Raw genomic sequence first — 21,700 nt, forward strand, 5'->3', positions numbered from 1 at the left:
TAAGCTGTGTGAACCTAGAGCTTAGCACCATGATAGATGAGTCAAATAGCAATTAATCGAACAAGCCTGCATGCAAATTCACTATCATTTTTGAAGAGGTGAGGAGTTTCTAGGTACTGAAGAGAAGATGCATGTTTGACTGGAAATTCATTAAAGTTTACAATTAAAGACACAAAGCTTGATTATGCCCTTAAATACTATGCAGACATGTATTTCCTGAATTCTGCACAACACGCTGTTTGCAGAGGAACAACAGGTGATTTAACAATGCAAACAATGATGTATCTCAGGGCATCATTCAGCCAAAACGTTCTAACAGTAAAGCGAAGAGATGTGGTAGCAATTAAGAATTTGCTAAGAAGTTCAAAAAGACCAACTGTAATCCCTCTCTTCAAGGAAACATTGCAATAACATTTACATATTTACTCATACTTAGCATTCACGGACTAAGTACAAAAGTTCAGTATAAGAGCTCCTTGGGGTAATTCCCTTCAGATCCTCCTCTCCCTCCCACTAATGACCTACCAGCTGACCTGCACTCCCAGCTGTGAGAAGCACTAACACAAAAACTACAAGACCTCATGCATCCAAAACGTGAAGTGAAATTGAGGAATAAGTCTCAAAGTTCTTAGTTTCGCTAATGAAATTCTGATTCGAATGAAATCAAAGGGAGTTTCATGCCCTAATAACAGATACCTCCCACAAAGAATTCACCACCTCTACTACACCAATGCAAAAGATGACCTGACACTACAGATACATATGTATAATGTCCCCAGATCTTCTCTTATCAACCTGTTTGAACATCTCACCTGTCCTCAGCTTTCTTAATATCTTGAGAACTGAGTTACATACAGTGATCAAAGAAAACATGGCACAATATGGTTAAACAGGTGTTATTATTTTAGGGAACATCCTACACAAACCAGAAAACACAACACAAAACATCAAGAGGATTTTGTTTGGCCAGTTTCCTCTCTATTTTAGTGTCCAGTGGACTAAAATTTGTACCTCAGAAAAATAATTACTTCACACATCTGAAAGTAGCCAAATACTTAACCATTCCCCTAGAAAATATTCATGCTCCAATATATCCAAGGTAGAGAGCCAGAGCATACCTAATCATCCCAGACACTAAAGAATTATAATTTTTCAAGCTAGTTTGCTTTTGAAAGAAGTAAGGAGGCAAGTAGGGAAGAACCTGCCCTTCTGTGAGATGCAAAAGATTCTCGATGCTCTTCGGCATCGTTCCCAATAGTTTTATTCCTTTTCTCCCAACTACAGCAGTCACTGGGTCTGGAGCTTCGAAAATTCTGTAAACAGTGAGATTCACTTGGGCTATTCTAAGAAGCAGTGAAGAAAACATGGATTTAATTATGTTCCACATAAAACCACAGATTTATTAAAACTTTCAAAGGTTTACCTTTATTTAGGTACACAGGAAATGAAATGTGGCATTATAAAGCACCATTCCAGTGGAATAAAATCAATGGAAAACCAATACTGCTAATCACAATTGCTTGTATAACTTGCTTTTTTCTGATCTTTCTCCAGGATACCTTTCACTCAGCATCACCTCCAAAGAAGAGATGCCTATGAGGTTTACCTGAGGTCACAGATGTGAATATCAATAAAACCAACAGCCATTTTTTTGACTCATGTTTCTTTTCTCCCTGCAGTCTTAGTGCAACTTTAAGTTTTAAATCATAATTTATTTATACTTTTAATCTATTCTATATTTTATTCCTTGTCCCTATTGCTTTCTTTCAAGACTTCCACTAAATTTGCTGGACAAAAGGGGCATCTTGCAGAAAGCTCATCCCTTTCTCTTTAACAATCCTGCTGGCAAGTAATTTCCCCATGCCCATTCACCTGCTACCTCCCAGAGAAAAGCACTGCAAATGATGTTATCAGGACCTTGCTCTTGCCTGCCCAAATGAAACCAGCCATAAGAGTGAACCAGCATGGTCCTTGGATCCTCAGATTATAATAAACATCCCCTTTACCTGCACGTACTTCCCTCTTCAAATAATCCCATGACCAAAATAATCAGTACCCTACAGCAGCTGTGTGGTTCACAAACAACTGCGAATAGAGTGTCCTATCTTTTCTTCTCCGTTCCCAAATATCAGTGGCAAAATGGAAAAGGTAGTAGGGGAAGCATGCTGGCAGAGCACCTAGGAGAATACTATCAAATGTGCTCCTGCCAATCAAGAACTCGATTGGTAACCCTAACCAGGAAGGTCAAGGAGTACCAAAACACAGAGTTTAAAACTGAACTGCTAATTCAAATTATGAAAAATAACATCCCAAACTGTGGTTTGGGTTGTGAAGGGATCACATCTATCCCAATAAGAGAGTCATGAGACACTGTAACCCGTCACCTGAGTATTCGCCCGTTCAGGGCTCAGGATCTGCAAGTAACTTTTTTTTCCATTTACATGTGCTTTTGTTGTTTTTACACTTCATACAGCTCTTGGGTTTATTAGTTCAGTAAGACCTGTTCACTCATGTGTGCTGTGAATGCCTTAATGCTCTGTGAATCACCGATAACACAGAGCTTTACACCTTATTTGGTGTAAAAGGAGGAAAACTGCTGGAGCAAAACATAAAAAAAGAAGTTAGCCAGAAGCTGGCTTGCTGTAAGCACAGACATTTATCAGTTATTAGTCATTAGTCGAAACTGATAATGATGGGTTTTCAATGATGATAAAGCACTGCCTGCTGCCAAACAGTGCCTCAAAATGGAGAAAGGCACTTAAAACTTGCTTCAGATGAGCAGCTGGGTGCATGCCAACTTTTTACATGAACAGTCATAAGCATGTTCCTGCACAGCAGGATGTGATCAAACTATTCAAAGCTGTAAAACCAGGTTTGCTTGCCAGTTATGTTATTGCTTCAAGATCAGTGTATTACAGATGGTACTTTGCCAGCCATGAAACCACTGTTTTTCCTTAACAACAAATCTTACACTATTAATATTTAAAACTCTGTATAGAACTGTTCCCAATAAAAAAAAAAAAACAAACAAAAAAACCAAAAACACTCCTCCTCCCCCACCCCCAAACACAAACTGTTTACAGAATGAAAGTTAGGACTGAAAACATACCAAACACAGTCACCTGGACTATAAGCCATTTCTTATTTAGCTTTAAAAAATTACTTCTGTCAAGCTGTACCAATTAATAGGTCCCCTTCTCTAAACCAAAAGAAAAGTAATTGTAATGACTTATTCAAGACCTCAGCTTCAGCTGCCAGCGCTGTAATTATATTAACATTCCTATCCAGAAGGTGTGATGTGGTTAATAGGTGGTTGAGACATTGCACTGCATTGCCTCCTGCTGGAAACCGCTTCTTTAAAAGTATTTTATGAAGCTCACACAATGTGATTATGCCATATATAATCTTCATTAAATGTCTGTCACTAGGTTACTCAAGCAAGAAAAAAAATTTAAGAAAAGCAGAACTGTAGTACAACAAACTGAAAACTAATTTTTTCCTTGAATGGGTTAAGACAAAATTGAACATTACAGACTGATGTTTTAGTTCTCATGACAGCCAGCATCTTTTTCCATTTTCCTTTCAGAGAATCAGTCATAAAACAGGCTCAGACTCCCCAGTATAACACAATATCTGTTAACTAACAAACATATCTTAGCAAATACAACCAAACAGTTGAGTTTGTTTTTTTAAGGGGGTTGGTATAGGAGAAGATGGATGTCAATGTTTAGCCATGCTTTAGTTGTTTGTTTTTTATTCACTTGAAAATACATACTAAAAGTAGTATCAAATATTTGAGTTTATACCATTTTATTTGTTTTTACACATACAAAAAGTAGTTTGCATATTTGCTAAGCAATCTAGTGAATGATCTAAGATTACATACACATGCACAGCTCAATACAGTTATAGAAGTGCCTCTGTCTGCTTCCCAGTAAGAAGTAACTTTCACATTTGAAATCTCAAAAACATATGCAGAGGCTCTTTGGTGTTACAGCTTAAAAAAACCCCCAACATTTTCATGACCTTTCCCTGAAATGGACAGTGCTCTTAATTTTTTGAAGAATAAAAAAAATTATTCAAGTAAAATTCAAATAGAAGAATCACAACTAGGTAACGATTGTCAAGTATGCTGCAAAGCAGCCCCATTAAATATAATTTAATAGTATAACTACCAGTATTCCAAGAAAAAAAACAGTATGACAAAATAAACAACCCAAAACCAAACAAAAAACTCCAAACCAAAACACTTTCAAAGACTAGCTGAAAATCATTTGTGTTTACCTGCTCCTAGGAAATGTATAGTTTATAGTGACTGTTCTCTAGGAATGTAACCTATTCCTTGAAAAAAATCAAAGAAATGTGTTCAAGCAGTGAGGGCTTTTGTTTCTTACTTGGCAAATTTTTACTGTTGTTTCTTACTTACCTTTTCCAGAGGATAGCCACAGCACGCTAATGGTTTACTCTATTTCTGCTTTGTCTTAGCCTGTTCTCATCAATCCCTCCCTCATATTTGATGTCACCTCCACCAAAAAGAAAGATTTTAACCTGCAGATGTTACGAATGCCTGAGGCAACCTCGGATCTAAATTCCAATAATTTGCATTTGTTATGCTAAGCATATACATCCCCTAAATTATATCTAGTCCCTTTGTGGTCTAATGTAGGAATCCCTCTCCTATTGTTCTTGCTGTTAGAACTGTAATAACTACTGCTATTGCAATGTTAACAAAAGACTACTAATAATTCAAGTATGGTATGAATTCCCAAGGAATCATCAAGTGAGAAATGCAGGTTGAAATGGTAGCTTCAATTACAAGGACCTATTTTCTAGATTCAAGAGTTACAGCCATAAAAGCATCAAATATGCAAAAACAAAAACCATGACCAATGGTATTAATTGCAAATGGTATCACAGTAGTACAGGTTAACACAAAATATTCAAATTTTCATTCAGTGAGGATTTATTATTTTATTCATTTATTTTTTTAGCTGCACTATCTACTTAACATTACCTGTGCTTTTTGCTGACAGGCCTAAAGATGACTTTGCTAGTCGCAGCACTTGAGCCATTACTATATAAAATAATTATCTTTAATAATTCCCAAGCCGATTACTTGGGAAAAATACCTCCTTAAACAGGCTGCTTAAAAATCAATTCAATTAAAAAGCATATTAAAATGCCCTACAACAACATTCTTCTGACATTCACAGAAGTTTTATCGTCCAAGTGTGCCTGAAAGTCCACTCTGCAAACAAGCAAAACCCGACAAAATAAAAATAAAAGTACTAAAAGATCCTTCTCTCTTGCTGAAAGCTTTTCTATTATAAATTGCTTAATTTTCAAACACCCTGTGTAAAGAAGAAAGAACATAAACTTTTGACAGGACTGTTGGATGCTTCCCAGTAGCTATGCTGCTCATCATTATTACAAACGCAAAAGAAAGTAGACTGAAAAAGTAAAGTTCCACCACTAACATCTTCCAACATTAACAGTCTTTGTAGTGCATACTGGATAGAAACACAACATATTTTAAGCACCAGGCAGTTGGGGCTTTCAAGGTTAAAATAAGGGAGAATACAAAAAAACCCAACTGCAATAAAGTGAAAATTACAGGGTGTGTAGAAGAGGCTCTTTTACCAGCAGACTTTCCAATACAATATGAATTTAATCTACATTATCAATAGCATCCAAGATCACAAACCTGACTTTAAATCTAATAGAAATTAGTTACATGTGAGCAAACTTCAGTAACTCACATGAAAAATCTAGATTTTCAATACTGGAAGAGTCAGATGAAATTTCTTGCCTGGGATTAATACATCAGGAGTTTCATCCAGTCTAAATCCTCGCATTTCCCCAGAAGACATCTCCCCTAGTTGGACTGCTCCTTCCTACAGCCTGGTCTATTGAGTTACATCTAGGTTAAAATCCAAGAATGAAAACTTTGCATGTGTGTGAGGAAACACAGCAGAAAAACTTTTCCATATGGTAAAAGCAAGGAGACTGCATGGTGAAGAGAATGAAGACAATATTGTTCTGTGAAAATAGGAAACGGCAGGGAATGATTCACCTGAGCAAAAAAAGGACCTCAGGTTCTTTTAAGTCACGTAGCAGAAGTGTAAAGACTGTGAGAGTCAAGCACCACATGCTGTTTTTTATCTCTGAATGTAAAGCAACAGATAGATGAATTGCTTCCATTGTTACATGCTTTACTAATTATCTTCCTTTAATGTATATATCTGCCACTTATAACTCTACAAATCCTTGAGACCAAGCTGTTATCCAGTGCATTATACCAATACAGCATACAGCAAAACTAAGCCCTTAATAGCTTTTTAGGTTGGTCAATACACTGAAAATAATTTTGCTTTAAAAAACAGGAGACAGCTAGTGCTCAGGTGAATCATTAATAAGCCCTTTACCACAAGGGCTCTCTTTGAGATTTTCAATAGAGAAAAGTAAAAAAAAAAAAATAAAATAAAAAAAGTGGTATTGAGTGATTATATACTTGTAGAGACTTACTTGATACAAAGCAGCATCCCGTTGTTCTATTACTGCATTCATTTCTTCAGCTATTATTTTCTTTTTACGTTCTTTGGTCCTGTGTATTCGATTCAGAATTATAGCTCCATTCTTCAGTATATCTATCCCTGTGTCTGCATTGTTTATTCTGTTCAGTAATTCCTGTAATGTCTACCAACAGCATTATATGTTAGTCAGACATGAAGTTTTAATATATTTTATTTAATATAGGGTTTTAATTAATAGGCACATGTGAATTGTAAATTGACTGAGTGAAGTTATTGAATTTTCATATTGCAGCAAAGATGTACATTATTAGTGTGTCAATTCTTCTTTTTCCCACATCTTAGTTCTTGAAACCCACTCAATTGAACTTAAGCCTCTAAGATATAAGACTGACATCAAGAAATCTCCTCAGAGAATGGCTTACCATGTCATTTTCTTCAGGGTTAATATTTTCTAGCCTAGAAAAAAGGGACACAGAAAGCCTGATCAGTAGCATTTCCTTAGTGCAGCAAAATGAGTTCGCTTTTTAAATCTTTAGAACCTCAAGTAATTTCATTCTACTAGTCTTTAGAGTCAACCATGACACTGAACATATTAAAGTGCCACCTGCTCGACTCCATCTTTCAATAATGCTCCATATCTTCGGCACTGACTTCAGACTGTTAAGTTATTAATGTTTACTGCTATATATGACTACAAGGATCAATTGTTCATATGTGCTTAGATGAAGAAAGTTCCCCAGTGATAGAAATGACTGATGCTTTTATTGTATTTATTTCTGGGCTTACAACTTTTACCTCACTTTGTATTTTTGTTGTTTTTACTGCACCCCAAATAAAACAGGACAGGACTTTCGTGGAGAGTCCTGGGGTGAGGTGTGCTTTTTTTTGTTTGTTTGTTTCATTTTAAAGTAACTATTTTTCCCAGCCTTCTCTTCCAAAATGCGAAAAAAAAAAACTGAGTTGAAGTTTCCTTAGATGTATTTTCATTTTATATCTTGCATAAAATAGCAAGCTAAGACAATTCTCTGTAAGGCCCTTATTTAATTCTAGAACAACCCCCTCCCCTCTGCACTTTCCTCCCTTTCTATTTCAACAGAACATATATTGACCTGTCAAATACAAAGATGATATGAATTTAGTCATACAGCACTGAACACTGGCTATGCAAAAGCAGTGAGTAATAGCACAAAAATCTAATGAGATAGTATGCATTTTATTTTACCCAAGGTTAGTTATATGGACAGCACATTATTCAAAACACTTATGCATATTTTAAAATGGAAGAGACCTCTTTTCTAGAAAAATGAGCACATTAAAATTACCTTACTGCTCCACTGCTAGTTACTTAATGGAGATTCCTACTAAAAGTAGTTCTGTCACTAGCATGCGATATTTTAAAAGACAGATGTAGTACCATTAAATATCTGCTAAACAGCAACACACACTTTTTCAACAGTGCTATGACAGGTGCTGCTCTGAAGCCAAGATTTTAGCTAGCAAACATTGTAGAGGACTTGACAGCACACTAGCACCTTTTACTTTAAAGCATTAGTTTTCAGATAACACAACATAAGGCACGGTAAATCAACCAGTACAGGAATTAATTATTTAAATAAAAAATAAATAGTTCAGAATGTACTACCAGTGTACAACAACTGGTATATTTATATGGAATTCATAAGCAGTAAGTACTCCAACATATACAGTAGAAGCAGAATTAAACAAAATAAAAGCTAACCTTTGCTGGGTTTGACTTGTATTCATAAAATAACACAAATCATAAAATAAAAAATATAAGACCAAATTCTCAGAACTGGCTCCTTGACTTGGCTCCTTGTAGAGTTTGCTCCTCCTTTAGGTTTTTACATTGCTCTAAGTGCCACTTCATGTGGGACTTAAAAATGGATCTCCAGCTAGTTTGTATTCACAATGAAAGGAATGGTATTTGTCAAACTAAATTGGCAGGACTGACCTCTCTGGAGGACTTCTACCCTGCTAAAAGTGCGGGTCAACAAAATCACCCAGCTGACCAACAGGCTGCGTAAGCAAGACACCCTAGGGAGAACTGGGGTTGGGAAAAAGAACAGGAACTTTTACTGTAAGCATAGCCCTTCAGCATGTTACCGCCAGAAGGGGTCTGTCTGTCGGTATACATACACCTCGTTAGCTGATGGTATTTTTTAAGCAGCAGCATCCAGAGCTGTGCTTGCCCTGCTGCCTCTCCTTGTGCTGTGCACAGGTAAAAAGCAACCTTTACATCTCGTGATATTAAACACTAGTAAACAAGAATTCCTTTGCCCCCCATTTCTACATGCATTCTGCTAACATAACACCTAGGGCCAACAGGACTGAAAGAATTTTGGTTGTTACTGTTAATGACAACAGAATTGCTCCCGCTGCTAATTTAAATAAAGCATTAAAGCATTTGATAAAGGTTGGCAGGCTGTTCAATACTGCCTTCTTGTAAAGATCTCTGATTAGAATAAGTGCAAAGCAGATGGAAGGAGTGACCTGTGCTCTAGAACTTGAAGCACAAGTAGCCAATGCTCTTTAAAAAAACCCCAAACCTCTATGTGCTTCACATCCAAGACAGAGAACCTGACCTTTTGAACCACCAGCAGAAAGTATTAAGGGTGGTAGTTGGAAAAGTTCCAAGATTCCAAAAGAAACTCCAAAATTAAATAAAATAAACCAAGTCCTTCATGGCTCATCCCATCACCTCTGTTCCTTCGAAAGGATTGATGGAGTGGTAAGGTGAACTCAAAAAATATTCCATTCAGCCACAGTAATAAACTATTTAGAACAAAGAGGCTGAGAAAAGTTATTTCCTCATGGAGTTGACTGCTTCTGAGAATATAACACCTCAATTTGACTCTTCTCTGTCACAGTCCTCGCTTTCTCCTCCCACTGCAAAATGGCAGACATCCAGACAGGTACAGAAATGCATGTCTTGTCACCTCAGATGAGATATTACCGCAGTTAGTAAAGATGCCCAATGTTCGGAAAAGCCTGAGTGCTGGAGCCAGGCTGATGTTCTAGCAGAAATATTGGCTCCACTCAACCATTTCTTGTTTGCAAGGTATACAGCTGCATGAATAAGCATCCTGTAAACTTGGAACAAGTAGACAAGAAGAAAAGCAGCTGACCGTGATGGAGGCAATCCTGCCTTCTTGGCTCTATAATGCCCCAAAATTTCAAAAACAGGAAAGACCTTTCTTAAAAAAAAAAAAAAAGTAAAAATCCCTCCCATCTGCCCCACAAACCAGTAATGACAAGAAATGTCATTTCCTGCCCATGACTCTACCCAATAACCTGCCATTGCCACAGTCGGTCTTCGTAATACAGAATGGAAACCCTGGAAAATACTGGAACAGTACACATGCAGTCTGGCAAGGACAACCTTTGAATTAAATTGTTTTTGTCCCAGGTCTACTGTCCTGGTTAGTCCACTGTAATTTTTACCTGTTGTGTTTGTGTTCTCCACAGGGAAATCACCTATGCCAATTTTGAGACTGTGAATTGGCAAGTCCTCTCTATAAGGCATCAGAAAGAGCACCCAAGTGGATGACACCAACAATTGCTATTCTGTAGGTGACAGCAATAAAATATAATAGCTTGGCTACAAGCTATCAGCCTGCCAGGGGAATTGTTGACCCTGTCCTTGGAGCAAGTACTTTCTTTGTCATTGCCAGGGTACCCAGTGCCTTCTGCAACAATGCTCCTTTGGGGAAGGTAGAATGCATGTCCTCAAAGAAATTGAGTTTCTTCTCTTTTCGCATCCTTCTGCTTAGAACCGAGTTGGTCTTCCAGTACAAGAGTAAAGCAGACAGAAGGGATTGAGAGGTAAACAAGTGATCTGTGTGTCAAGACTTGCCACATGTACGGCTATGGATTCCACAGTGGAACAGGCAACAATGCACCTCTCACACTGAATAACCTGTGATTTCTTCCAGAAAACCAAAAGTCACTGGCTAGGTCTGTCAACCAGAATAATTAATTAATAATTAACATCTTGAACTTATGCTAACAGCTTCTACAGTTTAATTTGATGTTTGGGGCCATACAAAACTTTCTTGCTTTCTTTACTCTTGGAGCACACAGAATTAGAAGAGTGACAGAAGAAATTGGGAAGACTGGAGTAAGGCTCACAGTTATGATGCCTCTTACAGGAATTTCAAGCATGTTTGTAATTTCCTCAGATATTGCTGTACAGAGCAAGAAGCACATACGCCCATAATGGGCTCTGTAGAGACATTTACTCTAACAATCTGCCCTAATTAATGAAGGAATGCAATCTTCTAATCCTGCTGTTGAGTCAGATTTACAGGCTATGACAAACTCTAGCAACTTGTAAATTTCACAGAGTAATAGAGCACAAGCTATGCGCAGATTATTGAAACTTATTTAGATAACATTCTCTGGCCTTACCTACTAAAGTAGTCCAAAGATGACGACTGGTTTTCCGCCACAAAGAGGGAAGAGTGTTCTTAGCAGAATCAATTATTTAAAACATAATTGCCTGCCATTTAGTTAACTAACAACTGCACCTATACAGTCTCCTACCACAAAAAACTTCTCTGCTTTGTGTTTCTTTTGGCAGAAAGATAGGAGAAATTTCTCAGCCACTTTAGACTTTGAAGGACTACCATAGATGGTAACCAAGATGACCACAACATGGATGGAGAAAAATTACACGGAGTAGTATTCTGTAGTTTCAGAGCTGCCTATATCCTAAAGTAAGAAACGGTTCTTGATCTTCTCCTAATTTAACAGTTTTGTTTAACATGAAATTGACTATTTTTGCTGCGCTAACATGGCATACATAAAACCCTGTGAAGTATTAATTATATCCTTATTGCCTTACAAACTGCTCTTACACTGAAGGAAATGTCTAGTGGGCTTAAAGGCTTGATTGATTTCCTATACATTGCAACTTCTGACTGACATTCTGGTATTTTCTGTCAAAAGACCCCTACGAAATGTTGCATTTGTCTTATTTATGCCTGAATAAATCAATACCAAAGCTTTCGATTATATTTTTAATTTTTGCAACCAAAATTATTCACTTAGCTCTCAGTCTCCAGAGAAAAATATGGTCTCCCAGGATGGCTAACAAATTAATCTGTAGGCAGTATGGCTAGCACTAGCCTGGTATGCCACAGTAGAGAAGTTTGTGCAAAATTTTCCCATATAATCACTGTCAAACAGTTTATGACAGTCACAGACTGGCACGATAACTTTCTGCACAGGGCAGGAAATGTGTACTTACTCTTTGAGACACTCTTCTAAATGCTGGACTCGTAGAAATGCTTCATCTCTCTCTTCATTGGCTAACCTAAGCCTTGCCATGACAGCCTTGTCACGTTCCCGTTGAGCGGAATAAACTTCTTCCACTAGAGCTGCAGAAGTAACCAGTATGTTTAACAAACAAGTTTGACAGGGAAAGACACTATCAGATGCACTTACACATAGGCATTTGCCAGCATCTCCTAAAATCAACATTTCTCCACTGACCTTGGATTACTCTGGATAAGGTCTATCTTACTCTTCAGACACAACATTAAATTGCTTTTGATTGCTAAAATGAATACTTTAAGGAATGAAATGAAGCTATGTGTTTTCACACTCACCCCTGTATAATTAAACAGGGCAATGAAGTGATTTTCTTTGCATTCTGAATACTTGCTTAATGGAAAAGTAATTGTTAAAGCTCAGAATTATGAGACACTAGTAGGTTTCTTCTACGACACAGAGTTAAAAGTAACGATCCATTAAAACTACTTCTACCATCACACTGCTCCTTATCAGTGTGGCATACTGATATTAAATACGAAAAATTCTAATATTTTCACACTCTGGTATCACAACAGTGGCACAGCTGGCATCTCTCCTTCTCTGGCAAGTCTTTATTGTGTAATATACTGTTATATTATCTGTTACGGTATACATGGACCTTGGAGTATTAGGTGCCAATAAACTAAGATTTACTGTCTATCCTTGGGAGCAAACTAACACTTTCAAGTCATTCCTCATCCTGAGCTTACGCATTCTCCCTGCCTTTCCCCTGTCAATATGTCTAACACCATCTCTGGCACACTGCCAGAATCCTTACCTCGACCCTGCCTACACTAAAATCTTTATTCATACTTTCATAATTTCCCTCTGCAATACTGCAAATCTCTCCTCTCAGTCATCATCAAACTCTGCAGTTGAAATAGCTAGAGACTTTCAGGATGCCATAGTAAGTCTGCTGTCACTCAAAGACAGAGGACTATATCCCCCCTGATTGTCACAGGCACCTCCAAAAAACTTAACTGAGATCTGTAGGTTTCAGAATTCTCCATGCTCCCCTTCTAGTCTGCCAAGCTGATGTTTAGCCACAGTCTCCTAAGACCATACTGCAGTCTCTTCTGAATGTTGGCACTTGTTTCTCAAGCACCTTCTGTATTAAGTCACTGCTTCTGGGCTTCCTTAACTGCTCCAGAGCTCTCTGCCCCTCTCCGAACCATTCCTTAAGTCATTAAGAGCCCTAAGAAGGCTTCCTTCCTCTTCACATTAGCCTAAAGCTTTTACCCCTCCATTCTTACCTCAATTGATGCCAACTTTGTTGCCTTTATATGTTAATTTATTCTTACTTCACTTTGGTAAATTGAATGGAGTGATATAATATAAACCACTTTATGGTTCTTCACAGAACAGAATAATAGAAGCATAGTAGTACATTTTGGTAGCAGCTATATTGCTGGCACACAATACACTTTAGCAGTACTGAGTAAAAAACCAACCCAAAATCCAATCTCCCCAACTGAAACACACAAAGTGATAAATTTCTGTACAGTTCACAAGGAGCTCAGATAACACAGGGGCATAAGACGACCGAGATGAATATTCATCCCCCAAGAGATGAATTAGGAAGATGTTCAAAGTAGGAAAAGCAATCCTCTTGTCCTCAAGCTGGGGAGAAGTGTTCCTCAGGCGTAAAGAAACATTTTTTGCACGTCTAGCAAAAGACTGCGCGATAACAGCAGACCAGACAAAAGAAGACAGGAAAAGGCTGAATGTTACTTCTGGAAGTTCAGTCCCTCCTCTCACAAAAATCTGCAGAGGAGCTGCAAACCTAATCATCAGGCCAGAGCTGTAACCAGTTATAACCCATCAAAACAACAACAAAAAAACCCCCAACAAACAAACAAACAAACAAATTCATTATAAGAAGCATAAATCTTAAATACACACAAAATTTAACACTGATTTAATTCTCTCTTATTTGAGTATTTACTTGTTCCACAAGAATAATGTCTTTTCTTGAAGATCCATTTACCCTATTTGCAACAAGAAAGCTTTGCTTGATGTCGAATGGAGAAACTAAGGCACAAGTAAAGCAGCTAAAAGGCTGCATGCGCACAGGCATAAGTTTGCAGCACTTGCAGAGGTCAAGTCCAGTATCTGCAAAGGTAGGTGGCTCAGCAAGAAAAAGAACAAATAGTGTGAGGTGGGTGGTACATTTCAGCTCACCAGACCTCCATTTGGGTTGCTGAGATCTATGATGGCAGCAAAATCAGTGCCTCAGTGTTGACTGCCTAGGTAAGTTGCAATGCAACTGCTATATCCTATTTGGATCTGGAATACACACACAGTTTAATTCTACATAGTAATTACCTACCTGTACCTTAATATATATATTTTTTCATAGTTTTTCCAGTCAATTATGTCAGTTTATCTAACATCATGCCAAAGACACTGCACAGAGAACCCTTCCCATAAAACTGCAAGTGGAAACATTATGCAATTTTCATAATGAAAACAACTGCTGGAACAAACAGAAAACTGTCTAAAATAACTGAAGATTTGGCCCTTATTACTCCTCTGCGGTTAATTAGTTTCCAGATTAGTTAGCTTCTTTCTGGTCTCTGAGTGCATCCCTTCTTCTGTCAGACCTTGTAACATCCCCACCTCAGCATGGAAAACCACAACTTGCTGACTGCTACAATGCATCTTGAGCGTACAAGTACACTTTGAGGTACTATGTTTTAGCTTATCTAGTTGCCTCTCTGTGCAACTATAACCAGTGGCAATAATGACCATACAGGTTTTTAAAAAACAGATTATTGCTTATTTGTCCTTAAACCAAAGTAGTGTATATAGAACAGTACGAATATTCAGAAAACCAGATTTCTTAAGTTACTTAAACATCCAGCTTATCTCAAATCTTCCCATCCTGATAGCAGCCCAGAAGCTAATTGCCTTGAACAGTGAACCCTTCCCCCACCCAAACATCCATTGCAAAACACTGTCTTTTAATTATTCGCTATGGTAAAGCAACTTCAATTGAGCAACTCTTGGCTTTTTTTTGCCCTTCAACTAAATTAAGGCATTGGAGTAAATATCTCAATGATGAGATCCACCAGCTACATAAAAAAACCCCCAAAACTATAGTAGTTCCGCATCAATTACAAGTGTTTGACTTTTGCTTCTATTTCCTAAAAGTAGGACTGTAATTTATTTTTTTCATAGTAACACAGATCAAGAAGAGATAGAAAATCACTTGAGATGCCTGCGTAGCAAATCAAGATTTTAAACAGAAAAAAAAGAAAAATATATATGTACTTAGTTACATGGTGGTTTATACCATGCAGCAATACTGACAATGACCATAAGAAATTACTAATTAAAAAAATACTTAATGTCTTCAGATAACTCATTTTAATGATTTACACAAGGCTAACTCACCTGATGCCTTTAACAGCCAAATCTTCTGCTAAATGTAGGTTAGACACTTCTGTTATCCGATGCCTACACATTTCTGGCTCTATTTAATGTTTTAAGAATTTTACTTTTTTTTTTTTTTAATATTATATGGAATATTATGATAGCTACACAGTTGCAGGTAGGCCAAAGCATGATGTTGTTAACAATGACATTCACCATTCAGATTAAGCTATGGATGAGTCACAAGTAAAACTTCCGGACTGTAAGGATCACAGGATTCTTCAAACAAGCCACTGAAATACATATACCATTGGGTTGCAATGCAGCGGCAAACCAAAACATTTTGTGTCATATTTAGGAAAGTATGTGAAATGTAAGCTGTCCAATGAAAAGTCTATAGGAGAGTGTGACATAAAAGTCTTCCATACTAAAGAGACTAAGGAATATCCAGATTATCATCCTTATACTCCTTAAAAATGCCAGGCAAAAACTGAGAGTCAGGCTGCTAATTCCCGTTCAAGATACGGCATATCCAGCAAAATACTAGCCCCATGCTGGCACACTGACTTGATGCCTGATGCAGTTAAAAAAAGTGATCCAGCTACTTAGTCACCAACTGCTCTGGTCGACACCATGAGGTTTTTCTTGGAGACCTTCCAATAGCGCGCCAAACAACCCTATCCTGTTTATCTTGAGACCTGACCAACAAGAAACATAAATTCTTACAGAACTCATGTTTCAAGCAAGAAAATGACACATAAAAATGAAGCATGAATAGTTAAGCGTGAAACTAAAATGAATTGTTTCATTTACTAATATACATATGACATTCAAGAGTTACAATATTTAAATCTCGCAGTGCTAAATTAAGAAAAAAAAAAAAAAAAAGAAGAGTATTTTCCAGTGCTTGCAAACATGCTAATAGATAAAATATATGACATTACTAGTTAGTTGCATAAACTTTCTTTGCTTTGGAATTAACTTGATAACATCTTTCTTCTAAAACCCCTGCATACTCTAAACCAGCACTTTATTTTAAAAGAATCATTATGCTAAATTCATCAATTCTAAAACATTTTTAGTTTTTAGTAAAGAAAACAATTGTAAACAGAGAGCTTTTGTAAGGTAGATAGCTATTACAAAGTTCACTTAGAAAATCAATATAGCATTTTAGCTGGAATTTGCTCATTAAACACCCACAGCTCTAATGCAAATTATGATGGAATGAATAAAGCAAATACATATGCTTCTTTCTTTTTATTAAATGTAAAATCTACTGTTAATTGCATCTGGTATGTCATATAAACTTTTCTCCTTAACTATTAAATGGAAGCTTTTACAAAAGTCATTAGAGATTCTCTTTCTTTGACTTGTATAAATTTCAATATTTGTTCAGTAAAGGTTCACAGCAGTTAAATTACATTAACAAATATTATTAGCTACTATGTAAGCCAACTAAGTAAAATACTTATATTGCAGGTAAAACAAATCAATGGATGTTTACAATAATATTTGGATATGTCCAATTTTAAACAAGCTTATCAAATATCATGTAATTCTTAGTCAAATGAGAGAGACTCAAAGTAGATTTTTTCTTCCCAAATACTCAAATTTGTTTAGTAAGCTAATTGTTTTCTAATATGGGCAAAAGTAAATATGAAGAAGATGAACCATACTGACTATGAGTTTACTGAGTCAAAGCAGTGTACATATTTTCTTAGTTGAACCTGATTCATTTGGCAAACCTATCTTTTATACTTTTTAAACTACCTTAAAATACAGAGGTAGTGAGAAGGTGCATTGGAAATCATTCTAGTTTAAACACTGGTTCATGATTTTCCGAACAACAGAACTTTGGGGGAAGGGAGGAAAGCACAGGTCCCAGGAAAAAAGTCTGTTTGCTGATTTCCTAGAGGTCATCTGTACAAATAAAAAAACTGAATAGCAGAGGCAAGAAAGAAGTAATAGGACTGAAAACATCTATGGCAGCTGAAATTACTTCATGTTACTCATTCAAAAATGTAAAATCCAGAATACAGACCAGACCTTATAAGGAAAAGACGAGGTCATTACCCACACTGCTATCTTAGAAGATACAGTATATGTAACACTAATAATTAGCTTTCAGGATAAATCAGTTTTACTGAAATAACAACAGTATTTTGGGCTTTGCAAGGTGTTTGAAATTAATAAATGTCATGAAACACTGCTTTTGATTTTGCACTACGTGGAAAAAAGTGATGTGAGGAAACTGTACAATTAAAATTTTGCTAATTGTTTTTGTAACAAGCACTAGTTACAGTCATCAGTTACTTCCAAGAAAAAGACATGGTGAGAAAGTTTTTCTGTTAATAACAACGTACTGTTGCAGAAGGTCTAGGTTTTGCAGTTAAAAATTTAGTATTTAGGATCAGTGTTTACTGAACAATGAATGACTTGGTATTTTCTTTGGCATTGATTCTGGTACATTCAAAGGAATTTTACTACTTACACCATTACAGCAACTGGAAATACAAATGAGATAATACATTCTTACAAAAATCTCATATACTCAAGAACTGGCTGAATAATAATAAAAATATTTTTGATGTGTGATTCAACTTCAGTTTCACACAGATATTTAGCTCTAACATAGGAGTGAATTTTGACCTCATGAGAATAATGAGGCAAAGAATATTTTCCGTTTTCTGCCTTTTGGAGGTGTGTATTAGTATTATTCTGAAGCAAAAGTAGAAACTAGATTGGAACTAGATGATCTTGAGGTCTTTTCCAACCCTAACTATTCTATGATTCCATGAAACATGAAAGAACTTGCTTGGCCAAGTAATACTTAGAATTCAAGATTCCTGTAATGATCTTTTTGTTTATCCTCCTCAGTTGCTTCCATGAAAAAATTGTCAGCTGAAATTTATCCTAGAGTGGTTTAACTGAAGCTTTTTAGGGATTCTGTGTTTTCACTTTGGATTTCTGAGTAGCAGCTACACGGATGTTAGGAATTAGGGAAGTATATTTGGAAAAGAGGTGTAATGGCTACTTGCCTTTTGATTTTCAGTAGTCCTCCCATTCCTGTCCACCATTGCTAGATCTCTGTCTGTCTAATCACAGTAGTACTTGGAAACTATCCTTGCCATTTCCGGATTTTCACCATTTGTAAATTTTATTTAACCATATGAATATATGCTCGTTCTCTTTGCAGAAATACATACATGTATGTATTTGTTAACCAGTCGTACCAGAAATCAAATTCCTGTGAGATTTCTTTCTCCTGGATTTAATGACTATGCTCACAATTCTTAAACAAGAAGTCAAACTTATCATAGCCAAATAAACAAAAAAAGATTTAGTACATTGCTATGAAAGCCTTTAAAATGTGTCATTAATTGGTCTCTGTGCATACATGTTACAAAATGCAGATAATCCCCAGATATGTTCAAAGCCTAAGGCCCTTACGCAGTTCTCATTCGAGTTAATGGCAAACCACTGCAAGCTCCAGGGCTGACTGTTGGCTTAAAAATAGTGCTGAAATGTTCTATTACAAAACAGACAACTTAACTAGTTTTCCTATGATCTTCTTATCACTATTTTGCTTTTATTTTTCAGTTATAGGGCATAACTGAAAGTAAATGAATGGTAGCTTTCAAATAAGGAGCTAGGAACTTAAGAGTTCTCACCGGTCTATACAAGGAGTTATAGACTACAAGTCATTTACACCTAAATGTGACTTCATAGATAAAACAATCTGAACAAACACTGATAGAACACAGTGAATTCTTTATTGCTTTGTGTTTGTTGGATCTATTTAGTGCATAGCATTCATCTGCTCCTACATTTCCAATGCTATAAACAGAGTGTTCTTAATAAAAGGCTGAAGTTGCTTAGTGGCAGCTCTGCATAGGGTTTTCTTTGTGTACTCAGATCCCAATTCAATTGAAAAAAAAAAAATAAAGTGGGAAAGAATAGGAGAGACTATTATACACAGACCCCAAAGCAGTTCCTGCGAAAACCAATCCCTGTACAATACTTAAGCCTCTGATTCTAACACACTAAACACAGCTGACTTCAAAATGCAAACCATAATGCTGTTAGAATTTTTTTTAGTGAATAATTACTGATGCCTGAATATTTCCTTTAGGAGGAAAAATATAAATGTTGTATTATAGTCGCAAGTTATAGTTTGACAGGTTAAGAAATAGGTTATTTGCAGGCATTTTTATTCCTGAATAAACCCCAATTGTTTATGTTCCTCTAGCACTGTAGTGGGGAAGACTAATCATAGAAATATGTAGAAGATATTGGCTTGCTCTTTACAAGCTCCACCTATAAACAGCTTAGTAATTTGTATTTTAACCTATACAAGCTCATTGTATAGTTTACGTCAGAGCATTTCACACAACTTTTTGACAATCAACAATTCTGACAATCTGAAGGCAAAATTGCACTGGTTCAAGTTAAACTGTTAAAAATTAAGCCAGTATGTTCTCAGTCACAACACCCCCACTTGGGCGTGGTTTTTGTCCTTTAGATGGATTGTCTACCTTCCAATACAGAGGATTCAAATCCTAATGCTATTTTCAAAATTCTGTTACTTACCAAGAAATATTTTGAAAAAATACTCAGGAAACAGTTTTGCGCAATAAAGCATTAATAGGACACCCTCCCTAAGAACTATATAGACTACATACGCAAATGAATTATGCACAGAAAACTGAGTTAGGAAGTATATGCATTACCTACTTAAACTGTAAAATATCGTTCATATTTTGGTTTATAAACACAAGGGTTGGGAACTACTGAGTTCTTCTGGCTAAAGCCCAATATTGGCCTTATTTCAGTTTAATTGGAAGAGGATCTTGAATTCATCTTCTCCATGAGATATCAGGAACCTGGATTTCTGTTTGTACCAAAGGTTAATAAGAAATGTGTCTGCAAAAGTCAAACAGCATTAAATACCAAAACCTGATTATTATTCTGCAGGAGTTGTTCTGTCATTCATAATCTCTCCATGCTCCAACCTTCCACAGCTAATCTTTAATGGATGACATGCAAGAAAGAAAAATAACATCTAAAAAGGGACTCTAAAGTGAGCTTTGAAGAAATGGAAAATACTTTTTCCCCTGTGCTGAAAGTTATTGCCACCCAAAGTTTATTACTGGCAAGATTACTTATTTCCTCTTACTTTATGGGATATTAAATCAAACTAACTCTAAGCTAATAGCCACTTGGATATTTGTTTTCACTTGTGCTATTAAACCTATTGCATATGCATTCAGTAATTATTTTTTAGGTTAATTTAGGAAACTTAAAATAAAATTCATGAACATTTCTGCGCCATATTTAAGAGTTTCCAATTACCACATATCTAAATTCTCAGCATTTTTGTAAAAACAGACCTGAAAAAAGGACTTAATTGTAGGTATATTGCTGTAGTTTCCAAGAGACTGAAAGCTGTATAACTTACACAGTATTAGAAGTCTTCTTTCCCCTTTTTCCACATTACATTTCCTATCACTACTCTGGTCTTTTAGAGAGCATATGCAGAACACTAATACAGCTTTCAGGCATTAAAGGTGGTGTGCAACACCTAACAGAACTAGCAGGCCTGGACTCAATTCACTTCTTCCTGCCGAGTTGACTCAGATTTAAAAGGTACTAAATTTTGGTAACATTACTATTGGATATTGAAAAAAACACCCCCAACCAAACATCCCCCCCCCCCCAAAAAAAACCCCACCCCAAACAAAAGAAAAAAACACAAACAAACAAACAAACAATCCCCCAAATTAAAATAGCTCTTGCTACAGAAACATTTAAGGAGAAACATTCTTATTATATTTTCCTTCAGAATTATTCTTAGTCCTACTATATACCACTATGATAGCAATAAAAACATTCCAAGAGTTGAGGCTCTAATGCCAACTATGGTCTGTCTTGTTGCAGTAATGGTGCAAGTTACTGTGAGAAGACATTATTTTTTTCCAGTCTAAAAAGACTACCACTATGCTCTGCAATTCTCACTTGCATTCATCCAGCTCTTTCCTTTGAAAGTTCCTATAAAGCCCCTGTATAATTTTTCTGCTAGGAAAAAATTAACTCACTTATTTTGTCCATCCAAAATGAAACCTGTTCTCTCTGCTAGTTCGCCTCCCACAAAATGCATCCATTCCCTTTTCTGTTCAACATAAGAAAGGTCTGCAGTCCCACATTTCAAGATTTGTCTAAACTTCACATCCAGTTCTCATGTGGTGTTATTTCCTTACATTATCCTAGTCTCAGTTCTTTAATGGTTTGCTCTTCCTTTGATATTCCTGATGTTGCCTCCACCTCCGTATTTCTTCTCTTCATGATGGGGAGGAAAACTAATGGTACCTTCTGATATTGGCTTATAATAAGAGGAAATCCAACAGAAGAATAATAAACAGCAGGAACCTGTGGCAGCTATGACCACCAGAAACAATAGT

General features: G+C 36.4%; 1 protein-coding gene across 10 annotated transcripts in view; it reads right to left on the reverse strand.

Annotated features, from left to right (window-relative positions):
- Positions 1 to 21,700, reverse strand: part of MIPOL1 (mirror-image polydactyly 1) — a 193,929-nt gene that overhangs the window by 113,837 nt on the left and 58,392 nt on the right. For all 10 annotated transcript variants that reach the window (XM_065686253.1, XM_065686249.1, XM_065686247.1 and 7 more), the window contains 3 exons: positions 11,803 to 11,932; positions 6,956 to 6,989; positions 6,526 to 6,696 (listed from right to left, as the gene is read on the reverse strand). In XM_065686253.1, coding sequence (XP_065542325.1) covers positions 6,526 to 6,696; positions 6,956 to 6,989; positions 11,803 to 11,932 — 335 coding nt within the window. The remainder of the gene's footprint in view (positions 1 to 6,525; positions 6,697 to 6,955; positions 6,990 to 11,802; positions 11,933 to 21,700) is intronic.

This window comes from Lathamus discolor, chromosome 6, assembly GCF_037157495.1.
Source record: "Lathamus discolor isolate bLatDis1 chromosome 6, bLatDis1.hap1, whole genome shotgun sequence".
Lineage (NCBI taxonomy): Eukaryota > Metazoa > Chordata > Aves > Psittaciformes > Psittacidae > Lathamus > Lathamus discolor.